This window comes from Cebus imitator, unplaced genomic scaffold, assembly GCF_001604975.1.
Source record: "Cebus imitator isolate Cc_AM_T3 unplaced genomic scaffold, Cebus_imitator-1.0 Scaffold199, whole genome shotgun sequence".
In the NCBI taxonomy this organism is placed as follows: Eukaryota; Metazoa; Chordata; class Mammalia; order Primates; family Cebidae; genus Cebus; species Cebus imitator.
Window position 1 is genome coordinate 1,135,322 of NW_016107514.1, and position 17,628 is coordinate 1,152,949.

General features: G+C 43.7%; 1 protein-coding gene and 1 pseudogene across 3 annotated transcripts; both read left to right on the forward strand.

Moving 5' to 3' along the window:
* Positions 1 to 5,391: 5,391 nt before the first annotated feature.
* Positions 5,392 to 13,994, forward strand: LOC108317238. 3 transcript variants are annotated; one of them, XR_001830657.2, is made up of 3 exons: positions 5,392 to 6,442; positions 12,524 to 12,777; positions 13,422 to 13,994. XR_001830657.2 is itself a non-coding variant. In XM_017547558.2 (2 exons), exons 1-2 carry the CDS (start codon positions 5,834 to 5,836, stop codon positions 13,554 to 13,556), a joined length of 744 nt encoding a protein of 247 aa, XP_017403047.1. In that variant the 5' UTR covers positions 5,392 to 5,833; the 3' UTR covers positions 13,557 to 13,994. The 3 variants fall into 3 exon arrangements, 2 of the variants coding, with proteins under 2 accessions (XP_017403047.1, XP_017403048.1); XM_017547558.2 differs by lacking the exon at positions 12,524 to 12,777; XM_017547559.2 differs by lacking the exons at positions 12,524 to 12,777; positions 13,422 to 13,994 and adding an exon at positions 7,501 to 7,836.
* Positions 13,995 to 17,098: 3,104 nt separating this feature from the next.
* On the forward strand, positions 17,099 to 17,204 carry LOC119473989 (annotated as a pseudogene).
* The last annotated feature ends 424 nt before the right edge of the window (positions 17,205 to 17,628 follow it).

A 17,628-nucleotide genomic window follows, 5' to 3' on the forward strand; every position in this document is an offset into this window, starting at 1 on the left:
GCCTTAGCTTCCCAAAGTGCTGGGATTACCGGCATGAGTCACCCCCTCACCTCTGGCCTACTGTGGGATATTCTTAATGAATATGAAACATGTTTTAGCAACAATATCTAAGGAGATTTTTAAATTCTAATTTTTATTTATTGTAAAGGTTATGATAATGATATGATGGGAAATATTCTAATGACAAAGAATCAGAAACATTCACATAGTACTTATTATGTGCCAGTTTTCTAGGCAGTTTCATGTACAATGACTCATTTAATCTGTACATCAACATTACTAGGTAGGTATTGTTACTTTTTCTATTTTATAAACTGGAAAACTGAGGCACAGAGAGATTAAGTAACATTTCCAATGTCTTACAGCTGGTAAATGGTAGAGTTAGGATTCAAATACATCACACATGATAAGCAGGTACTTAGATTTTTATTTAATGTATTCTAAACACTTTCCCAAAGTGTTACAGCTGTCTAAGCATTATGATTTTAAATGACGAGGCATCACATTCTACTAAGCTGGGCATCATAATTGGCTTGATTGTTTCATAATTGTTCCCATTCGGGTTGTCTTTATTTTTCTATTTTGCATAATATGAAAATGATCATGTCAATGCACATAGCTTTTAAAATTTAAGTATGTACAGGCCGAGTACAGTGGCTCATGTCTATAATCCCAGTACTTTGGGGGCTGAGGTGGGAGGATTGCTTGAGCTCAGGAGTTCAAGACCAGCCTGGGCAACATTGCGAGGCCCTGTCTCTATAAAAAATCAAAAATTAGCCAGGTGTGGTAGTGCATGCCTGTAGTCTGGCTACTTGGGACGATCACTTGAGCCTGAGAGGTTGAGGCTGCAGTGAGTGGTGATCTTCCCACTGCACTCCAGCCTGGGTGACAGAGCGAGACCCTTTTGCAAATAAATAAACAAACAAACAAACAAATAAATATTTTTCTTAGCATAAATATCTTGAAGTCAGAGTAGTTGTAAAAGAATGTAAATGATTCCATTACTCTTGATGTATAATAAAAAAATTTATGTACACATGGGCTGCTAACAGCAGCATGTAAAAATGTAACTCTTAAAAAAAAGTAACTCTTCCCAACTGTGCTTGCAATGGATATTAATCTCTTAATTTTTTCCTTACTTTTTAATAGGCATGTAATAGGATTTCTCTCTTTTTATTTTCATTTATTTATTAGGCAATTCAAATACTTTTCAATAATTTTTTTCTTATTTATTGTCATATTTGCTGCAAATATATTTCCAATATGTTTGCATTTTAAATTCTAATTTTGATAGTTACCTTCACAGAAATTTAAAACTTTCGCAGGGTCAAATTTGTTTGTCTCTTTAGTTATAATGTCTCCTATTTCTTGATTTTTAAAATGTTATCACATATTGTGGGTCATTTGTTTAATGGTCAGAATACTAGTTGATTTTTGGTACACAAGTTTTAAATTGTTAATTGTTAAGAAACTATAAAAGTCCCAGAAGTGTCTAAGTGCTCTGGCTCTGAAGGAAATGTAGTTGGAGCTACATAGAAAACTGTACCGGTTGCTCTGTGACTTACCGTATCTAAGCTATGCTGTAGCAGTTCACAATTTAATGCCCAGTGTTAACTGAGTTTATTTATAGTTCAAAGACCCTAAATCCTTTCTAGCAGCACAGATCTGGCCAAAGACAATAATTTCTCAGTTTTATAGGCTTCAAGCTGTTTTACAGTGTGGAACATTGGAAATGAACTGACGAATACACTCCCAACACTGTTATACTGTTATTTGTTTAAAAGATGGCATGTGGCAATGTTGGGATGTTATCAAGGGAGTCAATGCTTACATAGCTCCTCAGTTGGCATTTACCCTCTGCAGATTCTACACTGTAGCAGGTCAGCTTTTCAGCTTTGTGGCTTCAAACATTACACATTTTAAGGATACTTGGTGTGAATCCAGTTCTCTAGGGGCAAACTTCCATTAACCAACATAAGAGACTGATGTATAAATCAAAGTACCAGTATCATTTTGCAATAAGAATCTTGAGCATCCTTTTGACTGAGATATTTTAGGCAATATGATGAGTATATTATCTCTCTCAGCAGCCTTCCTAGTGGAGTCAAAATTATACTCAGGAGGCTCCCTGATGAATATGGAATCAGAGCAAAGTGAAGGAATTGTCTAATTTAGACAATAAATCACAGTGGGTTTCAGAGGCCATATCTGTTTATGTCCACTGATTGTAGTGTTAGGCTCCGCAGGCCACCCCACCTCCTCCCTTCATCGAGTTTGTGTGGGTACTAACCTGCCCAGGTCTTCAAGTTTACCAATTCTATATGTGAAGTTGCCTGTGCTTTCAAGTTCAGACAACCTTCCCCTAACAGTATTCATCAGAGTTGACCAAGTTCCTGCTTACCTGATTGCAGTCACAATCTAAGTTCACTTTCCAGTGACGATTCTTGGATCCCCTTTCCTGCATCTTGGGTGTTTTCAAACACATTTCAACAGTCTTGGTGAGACCAGATGACAAGCCTCTTATAGCACATATAGACTTGCTGATTTAGCACTTTGAGGACAAGCTTTTCCCCTTGTTCTTGGGTGGCAACTCCCTCCTGCTACTGCTTTTGTCTCTGCATACAGTGCAGTGAAAACGAGGCGTTTTGGTTCGTGTGTACACGTCCAAATACCCTTAATTCCTAGCATCTCCTGTTTGCCCCCTCTTGGGAATGTTCCTTAGGATAAATATCTTTTTTTGTGTTTTGAGACGGAGTTTCATTCTTGTTGCCCAGGCTTGAGTGTGATGGTGTGATCTTGGCTCACCACAACCTCTGCCTCATAGGTTGAAGCAATTCTTTTGCCTCAGCTTCCCGAATAGCTGGGAATACAGGTATGCACCAGCATGCCCGGCTAATTTTATTTTTAGTAGAAACGGGGTTTCTCCATGTTGGTCAGGCTGGTCTCAAACTCCCAACCTCAGGTGATCTGCCCGCCTCAGCCTCCCAAAGTGCTAGGATTATAGGCGTGAGCCACTGCACCTGTCCAGGATAATCTTAAGACACTCAGCCTACATCTCTCTTTTTGGCAAATGTCAAACCACACCAATTTGGAGCTTGGTTCTCGCCCTGCAAAAGTCCCACATGAATGCACCTGAGCTGAAGCAAAGGACCCAAATGCTACATCCCAGCTTCATCCCTGGTCGGTCCTGTTCTCCCTCTTGGGCCCCCCTGGCTGCTTCTGTCCTGTGGGCCTGGCTGCAGGCTGCATGCCTGGCTCACCAGTGCTGAACAAGCTCTGCCAGCTGCTGCATAATCATTGATGCTCAGGGGCGTGCTGGCTGTTTGACCACATCCTGGAACATTCTTTGCTAAAACCGACAGAGTAAAATATTCCTGAACATATAATATAGTACTTTGGGTGGAAAATGAAACATTTTAGAAGTATATTTAAAATAGTAAATTTCAGAATATTTCACGCTGCCTAGTGCAATAAGCTAGTAGGCTAGGGAACTAGCAAACAAGAAACCAGTACTGCAGAAGTGAATTGGTTTTCACCGTAAAGGTATCAAATGCAATTACTGTGCACATATATAATCCCCAAGCAATAACACTTTTGTTATCGGAACTCTGTAAAGTAATCAGGAACTTATGAAACTTATCAAATGTTACAGCTGGAAAATGCATGAGCATCTCTTTTTTTTTCTTCTTTTTTTAGAGACAGGGTCTTGCTATGTTGCCAGGCTGGCTTTGAACCCCTGGACTTAAAGGATCCTTCTGCCTCAGCATCCCAAGTATCTAGGACTGCAGGTGTGTGCCACAGCACCCAGCTCATCTTCTACTTGTTATATAATAAATTAAATGGTAGTAGTGCATATGAAATGCACAAAGAGATTAGTCAAAGAATAGTTTGTATAATATATATTAGGTGCTGTGTGTATATGTATATGCTAGTATATATAAATATGCTAGCTTTGATTGTGAAACAGTTTTATCTGCTGAATCAGTGGAGACAGACAGACAAATAGGACAATCAAGGCTTTTGGGGATATGTAAGTTTCCTCCTTTTCAGAATGGGCTGTCGTCACATTAGCTCAGTGATTCTTGTGAGCTTTTGGCTGGAGCATCACTTCAGTAGTGTAAAACTAAGCAGTTAACGGTATTTGCTCAAAAATGTTCAGAATTCCTGAAAAGAAAATGATAAACTTGAAAAATTAGTTGAAAAAAATTCTGTGGACCATACATTATAGTGAATCTGACAACTATGTAGTTGAAAATACATAGTTTTTGAAATACGTAGGTAGATTTGGGATGGGTATAATATACATTTTGCACAACTCCCCTAAAGGATGCTGAGGCCACATGGAGCCAACCCTGCTTATTCTTTATGGCCTTCCTGTTCTACCAGTAATGCCCCAGGTGGCCAGTGTATACCTCTCCTTCCTGCCTCGGTTTCCCCATCTATAGAATGAGGGGCTAGACCAGAGAATCTCCCAGGTCCTCCCAGTTTTGGCTGAGTCCCCTAAACCCGTGTGCTGCAGAGATGCCAGGTGAATGAGGTCGTGCTTCCAGCGGCATTACTGCATTCACCCAGCCCTCTGAGAGCAGCAGCCGGGCACGGAGAGCAGAGGTTTCTCAGGCACCCCTGGGCTGCGAGGCCTGACAGGAGCCCTCTGGCTTGTGGGTAAAGGAAAGCCCTGTTTATTGGTATGCAGTAGTTGGCAAACTGACATTTCAAAAAGGAAGTGAATTGTGAGGTGGGGATTTTAATTCAGGGAAATATTTGAAGAACTCAGTGTTTGCTCTGAGAGGTCATTAAATAGGTTTTGTTCCCACACTCTCTGGAAAAATGATGCTTCATTAAAATGGCAACATGAGGTGTAGTGGAAATGGTGAAATTGGGAACGCTGAAAAGACACATTCACTAGATTCCACTTAAAATGTAAAAGGAGTGTAAAGAAAACAAATGGACATTTTCCTGAGGCAGCTGAGCGATACAAAACACAGGCATCTTTGTCTCCTTCTTGAAAACTTCCACAATGCGTTCTCCTTTCTTCCTCTCCACTAATCTGTACTTCTAAGAGGCGTTGAGTTTCGGCCAAACTTTCTGCTCGGTTCGCATCAAAGCCTGCCCTCTTGTGAATAGCCAGCTCTCACCTAATGATCTCCCTACTCACTCCTGACCAGGACGCAGGTCATTCCCCGTAATAATTAGCTCCCAGACAGTTTCCAGGCGCTTCCAGGAGCATCAATCACCGGATGAATGAGAAGCCCGTGTGTGGGAACTGCAGGGGGAGCTGGGCGCAGAGCCACCCCAGCCCTGTCACCCCGTGGCTGTCCCGGCCGCGTTTCCTTGCCCCTCCTACCTCCAGTTTTGAGGGACAGGACGAGTTGGGCCAGTTACCAGGTGAGTGAAGAAGGCTGCCGAAGCATGAGCCCGCACACCCCACCCACGAGAGCCCGGCTGAGCGTCTGTTTCCCTTGGGACAGGACCTTGTCGCCTGGCTCTGATGGTGACTTGGTTCCCGGCTAGGGCTTTGTGTTTACCATGAGCGTTGTCTGCTATTGGGGAGCTGCGGGGAGCTTGCGTGTGTTTCACGACAAACCGGGAGCCTGGGAGACCACCCTGAGAGGCTGCCCCTTCCCTCAGCGCTTTCCGCCTGAATCGCTGACGTCGGGCGGTGCCTTGGCTCGTCTGTGGTGTGAGGCGCTGGTCCAGGCTTACACACTAACAGTGCATGAGGAGGAGAAAACGCTCTGCGGGTGCAGCAGAAGGTCAAGATGGAGCCTGGTTTGCTCTTAGAACCTTCCCCAAGGCTCATGCGCTTCCTCTTCCTTCCTGACCAGGGGCTTTGATGCCCCTGCCCTGGGCTGCCTGGTTCCTGCCCGTGAGTCTTCAGAAGGAGCCCCAGGCCTGGAGACGTGAGTTCTGGTTCGGGTGCCTTGCGTGGCCTGTGGATCCTGGGCCTGGTCTCTGTCCCCAGGCCCGTGTTCAGGGACCGCCCTCAGCACCAAAGGCAGCCCAGTCCGGCCTTAACTCAGCTCCCAGGGCGGAGGCCCATGCCCAGCACTGGGCAGGAGGAGGGCATCCTCAGGGCAAGGGTCTGCTATCAGGGGGCTCTGGGCCGCAACTCCTGGGCACTTCCAGATTCCTGCAGCGCAGAGAAGTTTTCCTGGGGGAAGGGAGCAAGCACCCTGAGGCTGCAGAGACCGGCTGCGAACACCCAATTTACAGCAGCCCAGGACTGTGCTGCCCCCTGGTGGCGACAGATTTTACTACACACGGCCCACACGTGAAAGGAGTTTCTCTTCAGTGGCCCAGTTGCCTTCTGTCGTGCAGGAGGAACTCCCGAGCCACGGAGATTCGGAAAGGATCGAATAAGGGCAATAAAATCACAGCTCTAAATCTTTTCATGAAGTTGAAGGCAGACGTTTTACTGTGGGAGCCATCTCATCTTTATCTGGTAAGAGCATAACCTGGTAAACAATGACAGAATAAAAACAACGAAGTCAATAGATTTAAGTCTATTTTGACAATGAGGAATTGAAATTATATTTATTTAACCTATTTTGACTTTTGCCCAAGTCTTCTTACAGTTCCATCTCATTTTTGCCTCCTTAGATAGTTTGGGCAGCAGAGAATGCTCTATTTTTCCCTCCTGTGTAACTGACATGGAGACAGAGGCCCCCGGTCCCTTGGGGGTCAGTGCACAGGCCTGAGGCCACGGGTCCCTCAGTCAGAAGTGGGATGTGAGGCAGGGAGCTTGGGAGAGCTTTCATTGTGGATTAGCGTCTTCCTCTCGACTTTTCCTCATTTTTGTCACGGCACACTCGGAACATCTCTTGTCAGCTGTGTACACTATGTCAAGCGTTTCAAATATGTTTCTGGAAGTCGTCAGTACTGTTCTCTATGAGGCCTGAAGGAAAAATTCAATGTTTTTAGTAAATAAAGTACTAAAATTATATCAGCTATTAAGAGGATGAACTATTTCCAAGTTGCTTAGCCATGTTGGCTGAGTGTTGAATGCAGCAATGGTGCCAACATATTAAGTACAAGAATCATATATTCCTGGGCACTGGAAGTTCCCTAGAAGACGGTGGTGCAGGGTCAGCTGGGTGGGGATGCCAAGGGGGGTGCAGTGGACTTCAAGAAGGAGTTTACGGAGATGCAAGGGAAGGTTCTGAAAACTTTGCTAGGATGGACCCTCTGTTGAATTAGCTGGCAGGGAGGTTGATTTGGAGGAGATACGTGGCATCAGAAGCTAGAAGTAATATTTTGCAAATAGTAAGCTTCCAGGGAATATTCATTCCCAGAATTGAAGATACATTGTATGGGTTCTGTCTTCCTCTCTAAGTCTCTGTTATGGGTGAAATTTGGTCTCCACCCCAAATTCATATGTCGATGTCCTAACCCAGAACCTCAGAAAGTTGATTGTATTTGGAGATGCTTTTACAGAGGTGATTAGTTGAAATGAGGTTGGTATTGCGGGCTGCATCTCACATGACTGGTGTCTTTATTCAGAGAGGAAATAAGGACACAGACCCACACAGAGGGAAGATCGTATAAAGACGCAGGGAAAAGATGGATCTGTACCACTCAAGGAGAGAGGCCTCAGAAGAAACAACCCGCCAATGTCTTGATTTTGGATATCTAGCCTCCAGAACTTGGAGAATACATATTCCTGTTGTTTAAGCCATCTGATTTGTGGGGCTTTGTTACAGCCACCCAGCTGACAAATCCAGTGTCTTTTTGAACTTAGCGGCATGACTGGATGGCTCATTCATTCAGTATCAGCACCAACCAAGTAGAAACCATCAAAGCAACTGGGCGTGATGTGTTGGGTCTGTAATCCCAGCACTTTGGTAGGCCAAGGTGGGAGGATCACTTGAGCCCAGGAATTCGAGACCAGCCTGGGCAACATAGGGATATCCTGTCTCTAAAAAAATTTTAAAATTGGCTGGATGTGTTGGCATGCATCTGCTGTCCCAGCTACTTGGGAGGCTGAGGTGGGAAAATCACTTGAACCTAGGAGGTCAAGGTTGCAGTGAGCTGAGATCGCCCCCATTACAGTATATTCCAACTTGGGCAGCAGGGTGAGATCCTGCCTCAAAAAACAAAAGCAGGCTGGGTGCAATGGCTCATGCCTGTAATCCCAGCACTTTGGGAGGCTGAAGTAGAGGTTTGATTGAGCCCAGGAGTTAGAGACCAGGCTGGGCAAGATGGTGAAACTCTGTCTCTACCAAAAATACACACACACACAAATTAGCTGGATGTGGTGACACATGCCTGTAGTCCTAGCTACCCAGGAGGCTGAGATGGGTGGATGGTTTGAGCCTGGGAGGTGGAGGTTGCGGTGATCCCAGACTGTACCATTGCACTCCAGCCTGGGTGACAGAGCCAGACCCTGTCTCAAAAAAAAAAAAAAAAAAAAAAAAAAAAAAAAAAAAAAGACAAACAACAACCCAAACCCTAAACCAAATCAAACAAATAAAAACAACCAAAAAACCCATCTGATATGGTTTGGCTCTGTGCCCCCACCCAAATGTCATCTTGAATTGTAATTCCCCATGTGGGATTACAGGAGGAGGGACCTGGTATGAGGTGATTGGATCATGGGGCGGACTTTCCCCTGGCTGTTCTCATGATAGTGAGTGAGTTCTCATGAGATCTGGTTGTTTGAAAGTGTGTGGCAGTTTCCTCTTTGCTCTCTCTCTCTCCTGCTCCGCCGTGTAAGATGCGCTTGCTTCCCCTTCACCTTCCACCATGATTGTAAGTTTCCTGAGGCCACTCAGTCATGCTTCCTGTTAAGCCTGTGGAAACGTGAGTCAGTTGAACCTCTTCTTCATAAATTACTCAGTCCCAGATAGTTCTTTATAGCAGTGTGAAAATGAACGAATACACCATCAAAGTCCAGTCTGTACAGAATCAAAAATCTAAAAAACAGCAAAGTGACTTGTGAGTGGCATCCAGTATCTTTTACTAGACAAGATATATTAGCATGATTTCTAGAGAAAAACCCAAATACATGCCCGAAATGTCTATCCCACAGTTATGGTTGAATATAAATGTTTTCCCACCAGTTTTGTGGTGCCCTGAAAAGGAATCCAAATAGTGTGGAAAATATCCTCAACGCTAAATGAATCATGCAGTCAAGTTTTATGAAACGAACCTACAAAGTTATCAATTGTTCCAAGAAAGAAAATATTCACTTCTGTTACTCCTAGTTTTTCTTTAGCTCTTCTGAGATGTCTGGGGTTTAGCTTATGGATTGCATGATTTGATGAAACTCTATTCAGCAGCTAGAGAGGAAGTGAACCTTAGCGCTGAGGACTTAGGATTCAGCTGATGCCTGGGTACTTCAGCGTATCTTTCACTCATGGTGGTGGTGAAGTTGACATTGATGATTAAGCTAACCTCTACTGAGCACTTCCTGCCCATGGACACTAAATTCAGTGCTTGACAGATTTCAATTATGTTTCATAGAAATGCTAGGAGCTGAGACATGGCGCAAGGTAGTGATTCAGTTTTGGTTACACTCAGCTATGTGACCTTGAGCAAATCGCTTCGCTCTCTGTGCCTCAGTCTTCTTATTTGTAAAAGGTTGTTGGTAGTGTAGGTGAGGTGCTTGAAAAAGTGCCTGGCACTGACGAAGGTTTTCATAATTGTTGACCACTAGTATTTTTCTTCACACCTTGAGCTGATGAAAGGAAGGACAGTGGAGGTGTTAAGCAATGTGTAAACACTTGCATGTCATCACGAGGGGGGAATCTGGCGGCACAAGGGCTGCATCGCTGAGGCTCTGCACTGCCTCCCAGTTGGGCATGCTATCCTTGCAGGTACTTGTCCCATTATTCCTGCTGAGACGCACAAAGGTGACTTTCAGATATGTGGCTTGGCTAGGTGCAGTGGCTCATGCCTGTAATCCCAGCACTTTGGGAGGTCGAGGCGGGCGGATCACCTGAGGTCAGGAGTTCTAGACTAGCCTGACCAATATGGTGAAACCCTGTCTCTACTAAAAATACAAAAATTAGCTGGGCGTGGTGATGGGTGCCAATAATCCCAGCTACTCGGGAGGCTGAGGCAGGAGAATTACTTGAACCTGGGAGATGGAGGTTGCCATGAACCATGATCACACCACTGCACTCCAGCATGGGCAACAGAGCAAGACTCTGTCTCAAAAAAAAAAAAAAAAAGACTGGCCTGTGCTCTTTCACCCACAATACTTCAGTGTGTGTTCTCCAAAAACAAGACCATCCTCCTCTATAATGATAAACTCAGGAAAGTGACACAATTAATCTGTAGATCTTATTTGAATTGTATTAACTATTTCTCTTATGTTCTTTTTAGGAAAAGAAAATAGTTGTTTTCCTGGTCCAGGAGCCGCTATCCAACCCAGGGTCCCACATTTCATTTAGTTGTTATCTCTTTCTTTTTTCCATCTGAAACAGTTCATCAGCCTTTTTGTTTTTAATTTTTATGACCTCGACTTCTACAGTACGAGAGATTTACTTTGTGGGCTGCCAGTCAATTTGACAACAGATTTGTTTTTAATGTGTGCTTTCTGGAAACATGATATTGTTCCTCAAAGAAATGAAAAAATGGTGGGAATACATGAGACATCATAACAGACACCAGGTGGGAATTATTGAGGTTGGGTAGGTCTGGATAACATTTAAATTGAGCTATAAAGTGGAAATCATGATCAACCCTGCTGTGAAAGTTATTGGTGGTTGTCTTGGTACTTCAGTTGCCTTATATAAAATTAGGGGTTAGATGTATGTGGTCTCTAGTATTCTGTGTTAGAACTAACACATTATTAATAATGCTATTTACATGCTTTATTTTGTTTTATTTTAGGATTATTATTTTTTGACACAGAGTCTCACTCTTTCACCTGGGCTGGAGTGCAGTGGCATGATCTTGGCTCATTGCAACCTCTGCCTCTCGGGTTCAAGTGATTCTCCCCTCTCAGCCTCCTAAGAAGCTGCGATTACAGGCGCCCAACAACATGCCCAACTAATTTTTTTGTATTTTTAGTAGAGATGGCGTTTTGCCATGTTGGCCATGCTGGTCTTGAACTCCTGACCTCAAGTGATCCACCGGCCTCCCAAAGTGCTGGGATTACAGGTGTGAGCCACCGTTCCTGTTTAAACCTTCCCATACTGCTTCCCATGGTGAGGAACATCCTCATTCACATCACTTTAAGACACATCTTTGTTAATATCACATATCTCCGCCTGTTCAATTCTCTCTCCTTCTAACTTAACAGTTTTTATTCCAATTTCTTCATGTACTCAAATGCCTTATTCTGAATATGCCTCTGCCACATGGCTGCTCTTGGCATATAGGAAAACCATCACATGCTAGAACTGGGATTCCAAAACATTTCCTCCGTAAAGGAAACCACCAGCCACTGTGGGGCAGCTCTGTGTGTAGAACTCTCAGCTCACTGTCACCTCCTGGGCTAGCTGAAGCTCAGTCTTTCCAAGAAATCCATTGCTGTGTATATATACCCAACAGGCACTGCACCACCTGCTGAGCCACAGTGCAGGCGTGGGTTGGCCTTGATGCCATTGTTCCTGGGTGGATGTTCTCAGGCACACTTTGTAGGACCCCTCCCACCCCCAGCCCAAAGGGCCTATTTGCTCTATGTTTGCTTGTTAGGATAAAAGAGAGAGGCAAAAGGCCCATGGTGATGTTAAGCTTTGGAAGTAAGTCTCAGAGAATAATGATGCTGGAAAGAAAGATAAAATTTTGCTGGCAATTATAATACAGAGTGAAGGCCGAGAGTGTCTAGTTTCTGTTGAAATGGAAAAGAATTGCTCTCTACTTGGAGGATGAGAAACATGGAGTCTAGGGAAAAAGGGATGTTTGAGTTCTAGGTAGCCATTTGTGTGTTTTAGTTACAGAGTGAATGGAAATGAAATGGTTTGCACTTTACGAAGCACTTCTAAGTATCCATCCCTCCATCCATCCATGCACACATCCATTGTTTATAGATTCAGCATATTCCAGGGTCCATTCTAGGCCATGAGAATGCAGAGGTGGAAAGAGGAAAATCCCAGTCTATTTGGTGGTGCAGGCAACTCAAAAGGTCATTACAATGCGGTGCACCAAGAACTGTCGAGGCCATTGACAGCTGTGAAGAGGCCTTTAATGGGATATTAGGGAGCACAGAAGGACTCAGTCAGGAAACAGAGTGGAGACAATTAGTCTGGGTTTTGCAAAACATGTAGGAGTTTGCTGTGTGGAGAAGAGAACAGAGCATTTTAGACACGCACAACGGCCTGGGGTTATATACAGAAAGGAGCTCATCTCTGGAGGTTGAGATTTTGTCCAATCCTGTGGGTAACTGAAGCCAAGTGGCATTCGATTAGGCAATATAAGCCCAGATAGAGTAAGGAAGAAGGAGAATAAACTCACTCGACCCTCTTCCTGAGCCTTTGCTGGGTTTCATTATTTTGTTGTCAGAGGGAATGGGTTTGGAAAGTGTGTAACGGAAGAAGAAAATGCATAACAGTTTGAGAGAGTTGTTCTCACCCAGGGATGCACTTCAGAATCTCTTTGGGAAGTTTTTGAAATTTACATGGCCAGGCCTGACATCTGACTCAGAGGCCCAGGGTGGAGCCAGCACTGACCTGCTCTGCAGAGCTTCTCATGGTGTCCTTGATTGGAAACACCGTCACGTATGCTTCCTCTTCTGGGAGTATCTGCCTATCTGAAGAAAGGGCACAGGTGCTATACAACCATCTCTGGAGATAGTGCCTGTGGAATTTTAAGCTTTATTCTGCTAGCTGGGTGAGAATTCTAATGATAGCAATGTCTGCCAGTGTTCCTAGGAATCTGAATTTCAGGAGATACTTTCAAACAGGATCTTCTAACCTTTTCTAGAATTCCAGAGTCTATTTACATCCATTCCTTTGTTAATATTTATAGTCTGGTCTTATCATCATATTAGAGATGGGAAAGAGGCAGACTGGGGCCTCCTTGTGTGCTGGCATTGCCTGATTTCTTGCCTAGATATTGATTTCATGGGTGTATTCATGTTGTTGAAAATTCACTGACTTGCTCACTGAGTATTTGTACACTTTTCAGTAAATATATGATACTACATTTAAAAGTGAATTCAAAAACAAATGAATATTTTTAAGAGCTGAAATTATAGTGTCATGAATGCAAAGAACGTTTTCCCCATGGCTGAGTCCCCGAAGGCTGACGTGCTCCTAGGTTGACACCCTGTGGCTCTGTGTTTTGCCAAGGATGCAGTTTGGAGCCCCAACAGGGGCACAGGGTCACCTGTGCAGAGAGCCTGTGTGGCTGGTGGGAATGGTAACCTTGGATTTCCTGACTTTTGTGTATTGATGGTTTCACTCACAGAATCACATTAACCCAGCTTTGTAGACTGAATGAAACCATTGGCAACTTTCTGATTTGTTTTTCAGCCTGAGTCCAAGCTGGTAAAGAGGCCAAGAATTCCCAAGCTTTCCCAGGCAAGCGGGGAAGAACACTGGGATGCCTTTTCCTCCTCTTCTGTCCATCTGCAGGCCAAGTGTGCATCAGTCACAGGCGAACTCTGAATCGAGCTTTGTGCAAGCCTCTGGAAAGAGACCCAAGATCCTGTGATGAGCAAAAGTGACAGTGCTGGTGGCAGTGACATCTGCAGAGCCAGCCCCACCCCTATCTGCAGCAGAATACGCAGGGGCATCCTTTATGCAAACAATCCCCCTGGGGTAGAATGGGGCTTTTGACATCAGCTGAGGCCCAGGCTGCCTTACAATGAGAGGCCTGTTGGTCAAAGGAAGGACTGTTTAATGAACTGAGAACCTGAGGCCAGCTCTGGCCATCTGCACTTAGAATCATTAGAGCAACTCTACTGTAACTGGCAACATTGAATAATGCAACAAATTCATATTTCAAAATTGTGAACTTTAAAATTTTGTGTTTGTGTCTATGATGAAAAACATTATATATACATTTGATACTACCATTTTATCAGTAAAGAAGCCTGAAAAATATCTCTCTTTGGCTCAGAGGTCAATAATGATAATGGTTTTTTCCCTGCACTGGGATAGAAATGTTCTGTCAAGGATATAAAAGCACTTTATGAAATTCATTAAAGCCCTTAATAATCAGGTAGGGAAGGCAGGTGTTCCCAATTGTCACCACTTGGTGAGTGAACACACTGAGGCTCTGGGAGGACAATGACTCAGGAACAAGGTCGAATGGCAGGTGGGGGGTGGAGCCGAGCCCTAACAGTGCCCTCCAGCCCCCTGCGCTGAGGAAGGACACGGAGGGCTTGCATCGACTTTTCCTGGCAGGCTTGTGATTCCCAGCCAGAACGCAGGTGGCAATGTTGTGATTCCTGGCATAGCCTTCAATGCTTCAGTGATAATCTCTGCCAGTGCCAGGCACCAGCTGAGTGTCACTGTGCAACTCCCAGGCTTAAGTGATGCATGCCGAGGTTTTCAGAGCAGGCTCTCATTTATTAGTTGTGTTGGAAAGAAATCTCTACTACCTAACTGGGTACCTCTGGATTTTAACAGCTGTGGTTTATAAGATATTTGAGAGGGAGTTTGTTTTCAAAGTGCCTTTCACAAAGTAACACCTCAGATTGGAGTTTACATTTCATTCCAGTAGGATAACTTGCAACACTTCTGTGCTCAGAAATCCAACTGTGCAAGAAAAGTCAGGTTATATTTTCATACAGCCCATTTTGGCAAATATGCCTTCACACCACTTTCCCTCCTCCTCACCTCTAATGCCAATAATCCCAATGGAAGAGTTTTATGTCAAATGTTGAGTATCTTGGAAGGTATCCTGCAGAGACACGACTGCTTGGCTGCGCAGTTGGACTGGGAGACCATGAAGGTCCCTTCTAGCCTGAGATGTTATGACTCTAAAACAAATTAGTTTCAACTCGTGATGCTAGCTACCATTTATTGGGCTTTTTCTGTGTTTTGGGCTCTGTGCTAAGATCTTAACATTGCTGTAATTACAAAATTCCTGCCAATATTATCCCCATTTTACACAAGAAGAAACGGGTTTAGGGAAATCAAAAATGTGTCCAATGACACAGATTTAAGATTTAGCAGCTGATGGCCACATGGAAGTGGATTACAGATTAATTTGACACTCTAAACCCCCAATTTAACTGGAATGAAATTTAGGGCTGAGTGCTGTGGCTCATGCCTGTAATCCTAACACTTTGGGAAATCAGGTGGGTCACTTAAGCCCATGAGTTTGAGAGCAACTTGGACAACATGGTGGAATCTGATCTCTACAAAACACACAAAAATTAGCCAGGTGTGATGGTGCATGCCTATAGTACCAGCTACTCAGGAAGCTGAGAGATGAGAGGATCCCTTGAGCCAAGGGGGTCGAGGCTGCAGTGAGCTGTGATGGTGCCACTGCACTCCAGCCTGGGCGACAGAAACAGACCCCTTCTCAAAAAAGGAAAAAAAAAATAGGTACCTTGTGGTTGCCTTTTTCTGAGATTAGCTCATGGCTCTAGCTCTCAGGGTGGCAAGTAATGATTCTGTGGTCAGATGCAGTGTTGAAGTCAGGCAAGAAAACCTTCATCAAGAGCTAGAGATGTCCTGTCTATGAATTTCTCCTCTAGGCTTATGTACAGACCCGGGATTAATGTCCTGCCAGTTAGAGATTCACTCATTGTAAGCAATACAAATGCCCTGGAAGAGACAGTGAGTTAATTGTCACCCATTAGCAGCATTGTGTGAATTAGTGTGGTTTAGCAAATGCCTAGAGAGATGAAACTCTAGCTCCGTAGGGTAGGTCCTGATTACGCCTGGAGCCGCAGCGAGCTCAGCTCACAGGGAGGTCTGAGCTCTCTCAATGCCTCGCTTGCAGTGCCTGCTCAGGAGTCAGGTGTCTCTTCACAGTGTTGCTTTCCTGTAGGCCAAAGCATGGAGTTTATGAGAAACAAACACTCAAAATTCTGACTCCTGTGAATATAGAACACGTGCAATAAAACGACCACAATCTATTTTTAAAATGTGGTCTGAGAAGTCAGGTTTAATATGACTACGTAATATATAAATAACATATTTTCCACAGAAAGGAAAATATACATAATAAAATATATCTGTTTTCTTTTCTTTATGGAAAATTACTCCCACAATTTGGTCCCAAGGAGGTTTTATTTGTCGTCAGGTCTATGGCTTATACAGGAATGCTGCTTCCTTTCCAGAGGGGTACAGGAGCAGTCTGCACTGGCTGCTTTTACCTGTAAATGTTTTGAGAATTCAGAAGTCACTTTCCATCCACAATAGGTGCTAGGCATTTTATTTAAATAAAGCAAAAACATTTCTGTCATAAAAAACATGTTAATAAATATAGTGTTCTTAAACCGATGTGAAATATACAAGTACAATCTAGCACTCATGGTGAAAAATACAGTAATTAAGAACAATGCAAGTTTTTTGTTTTAGTTTAACTGTGGAAATAAAAAACTCAAAAATTAAAAAAAATAAAAAACGGCTTTATTATATGTCAGAGCATTGAGTTGTAAAGTATATACCAGATACTGTGGGAAAATGTTTAATCTCATCACTCAATGCCCATTAAAATATCAATACAAAATACAGATTTCATCCATGAAGCTAATATTTTCTCACATTTATGAGAACTGTTTTTCAGCTCTGATGGTTTCAAAAACACTCTGAGGCTCAGGTGGAAGCTGTATGGTGAAGACGGGGTGCTTCCTGCTGGCTGCCAAGAAGATGGGGTGTTCTGAGCCCAGCCGGGCCAGTGCCTCCTGCGTTTCCACACCTCTGTGAGAGGAGGTAGGATCAAATGCTAACCATGAGGGCCTTTTGGCTTCTGTAAGGCGATCACTATGACTCTACAGATCACACAATGCAAATAAGGAAACTGGATTCCCATCTGTATCTCTCTCACTGCCACTGTACCATTTCAAAGATGTCCTAAAACTTCAAAGGCATGCAGGAAGGTGAGAGCTATTCCACCTTTAAGACCTATGAACTATTATGAGATTCTTTATTTTTTTTCGACAAGTAAGGGGAGAATTTATAAAATGGCAAAAAAATTATTTTGGAAAGCACCCTCACTAGTACAAGTACCTCATTAAGTAGAGAGTGACAAGACTATACTTTCAGGGATCATTTCTACAGTTTGTTACTAGAGAGGTTTCTCTGAAAGTGTAAATAGAGAGTGACGGGGGGAATTTAGGTGGAAGTGCATCCTGACCCCACACCCAGTCCTGCGTGCCCCGAAGTGCGCGCAGGCCCCTTGGAGTCCCCCTCCTGCTTCAGGACTCAGGCTGTGGGCAGCTCTTGGTGAGGACATGTGCTCTGAGGCCAGGGCTGCTGGGAGTTCTGCAGTTTCAGTGTCTCCTCTGGATCTGCTGGCCTTCTAGACCTTCCCTTGTCCTTTACATAATTTGAGTCTTGGCTGCCTTCCTGATCACTACATTGCCACAATAGATAGAAAGGGGAAAACATTGGAGGTGAAACCAATCCATCTGTCAATCAACAAATCAACTTTGAACTCAGAGAATAAAATGGCCTGTGCAAGAGAGGCTGGCTAAAATAGGATTTTGAAGGAGTTACTATGTGTCTTTGACAATGACATTTCACCCAAACATCCGTTCAGTATCTCCAATACCTGTTA

What these genes read in the sequence shown, in the direction of transcription:
- LOC108317238 (XM_017547558.2), top strand. Translation starts at nt 5,834, where the DNA reads ATGCCCCTGCCCTGGGCTGCCTGGTTCCTGCCCGTGAGTCTTCAGAAG. An exon ending in AGCCATCTCATCTTTATCTG is followed by an intron (nt 6,443 to 13,421) that starts GTAAGAGCATAA and finishes TTTGTTTTTCAG; the next exon opens with CCTGAGTCCAAGCTGGTAAA.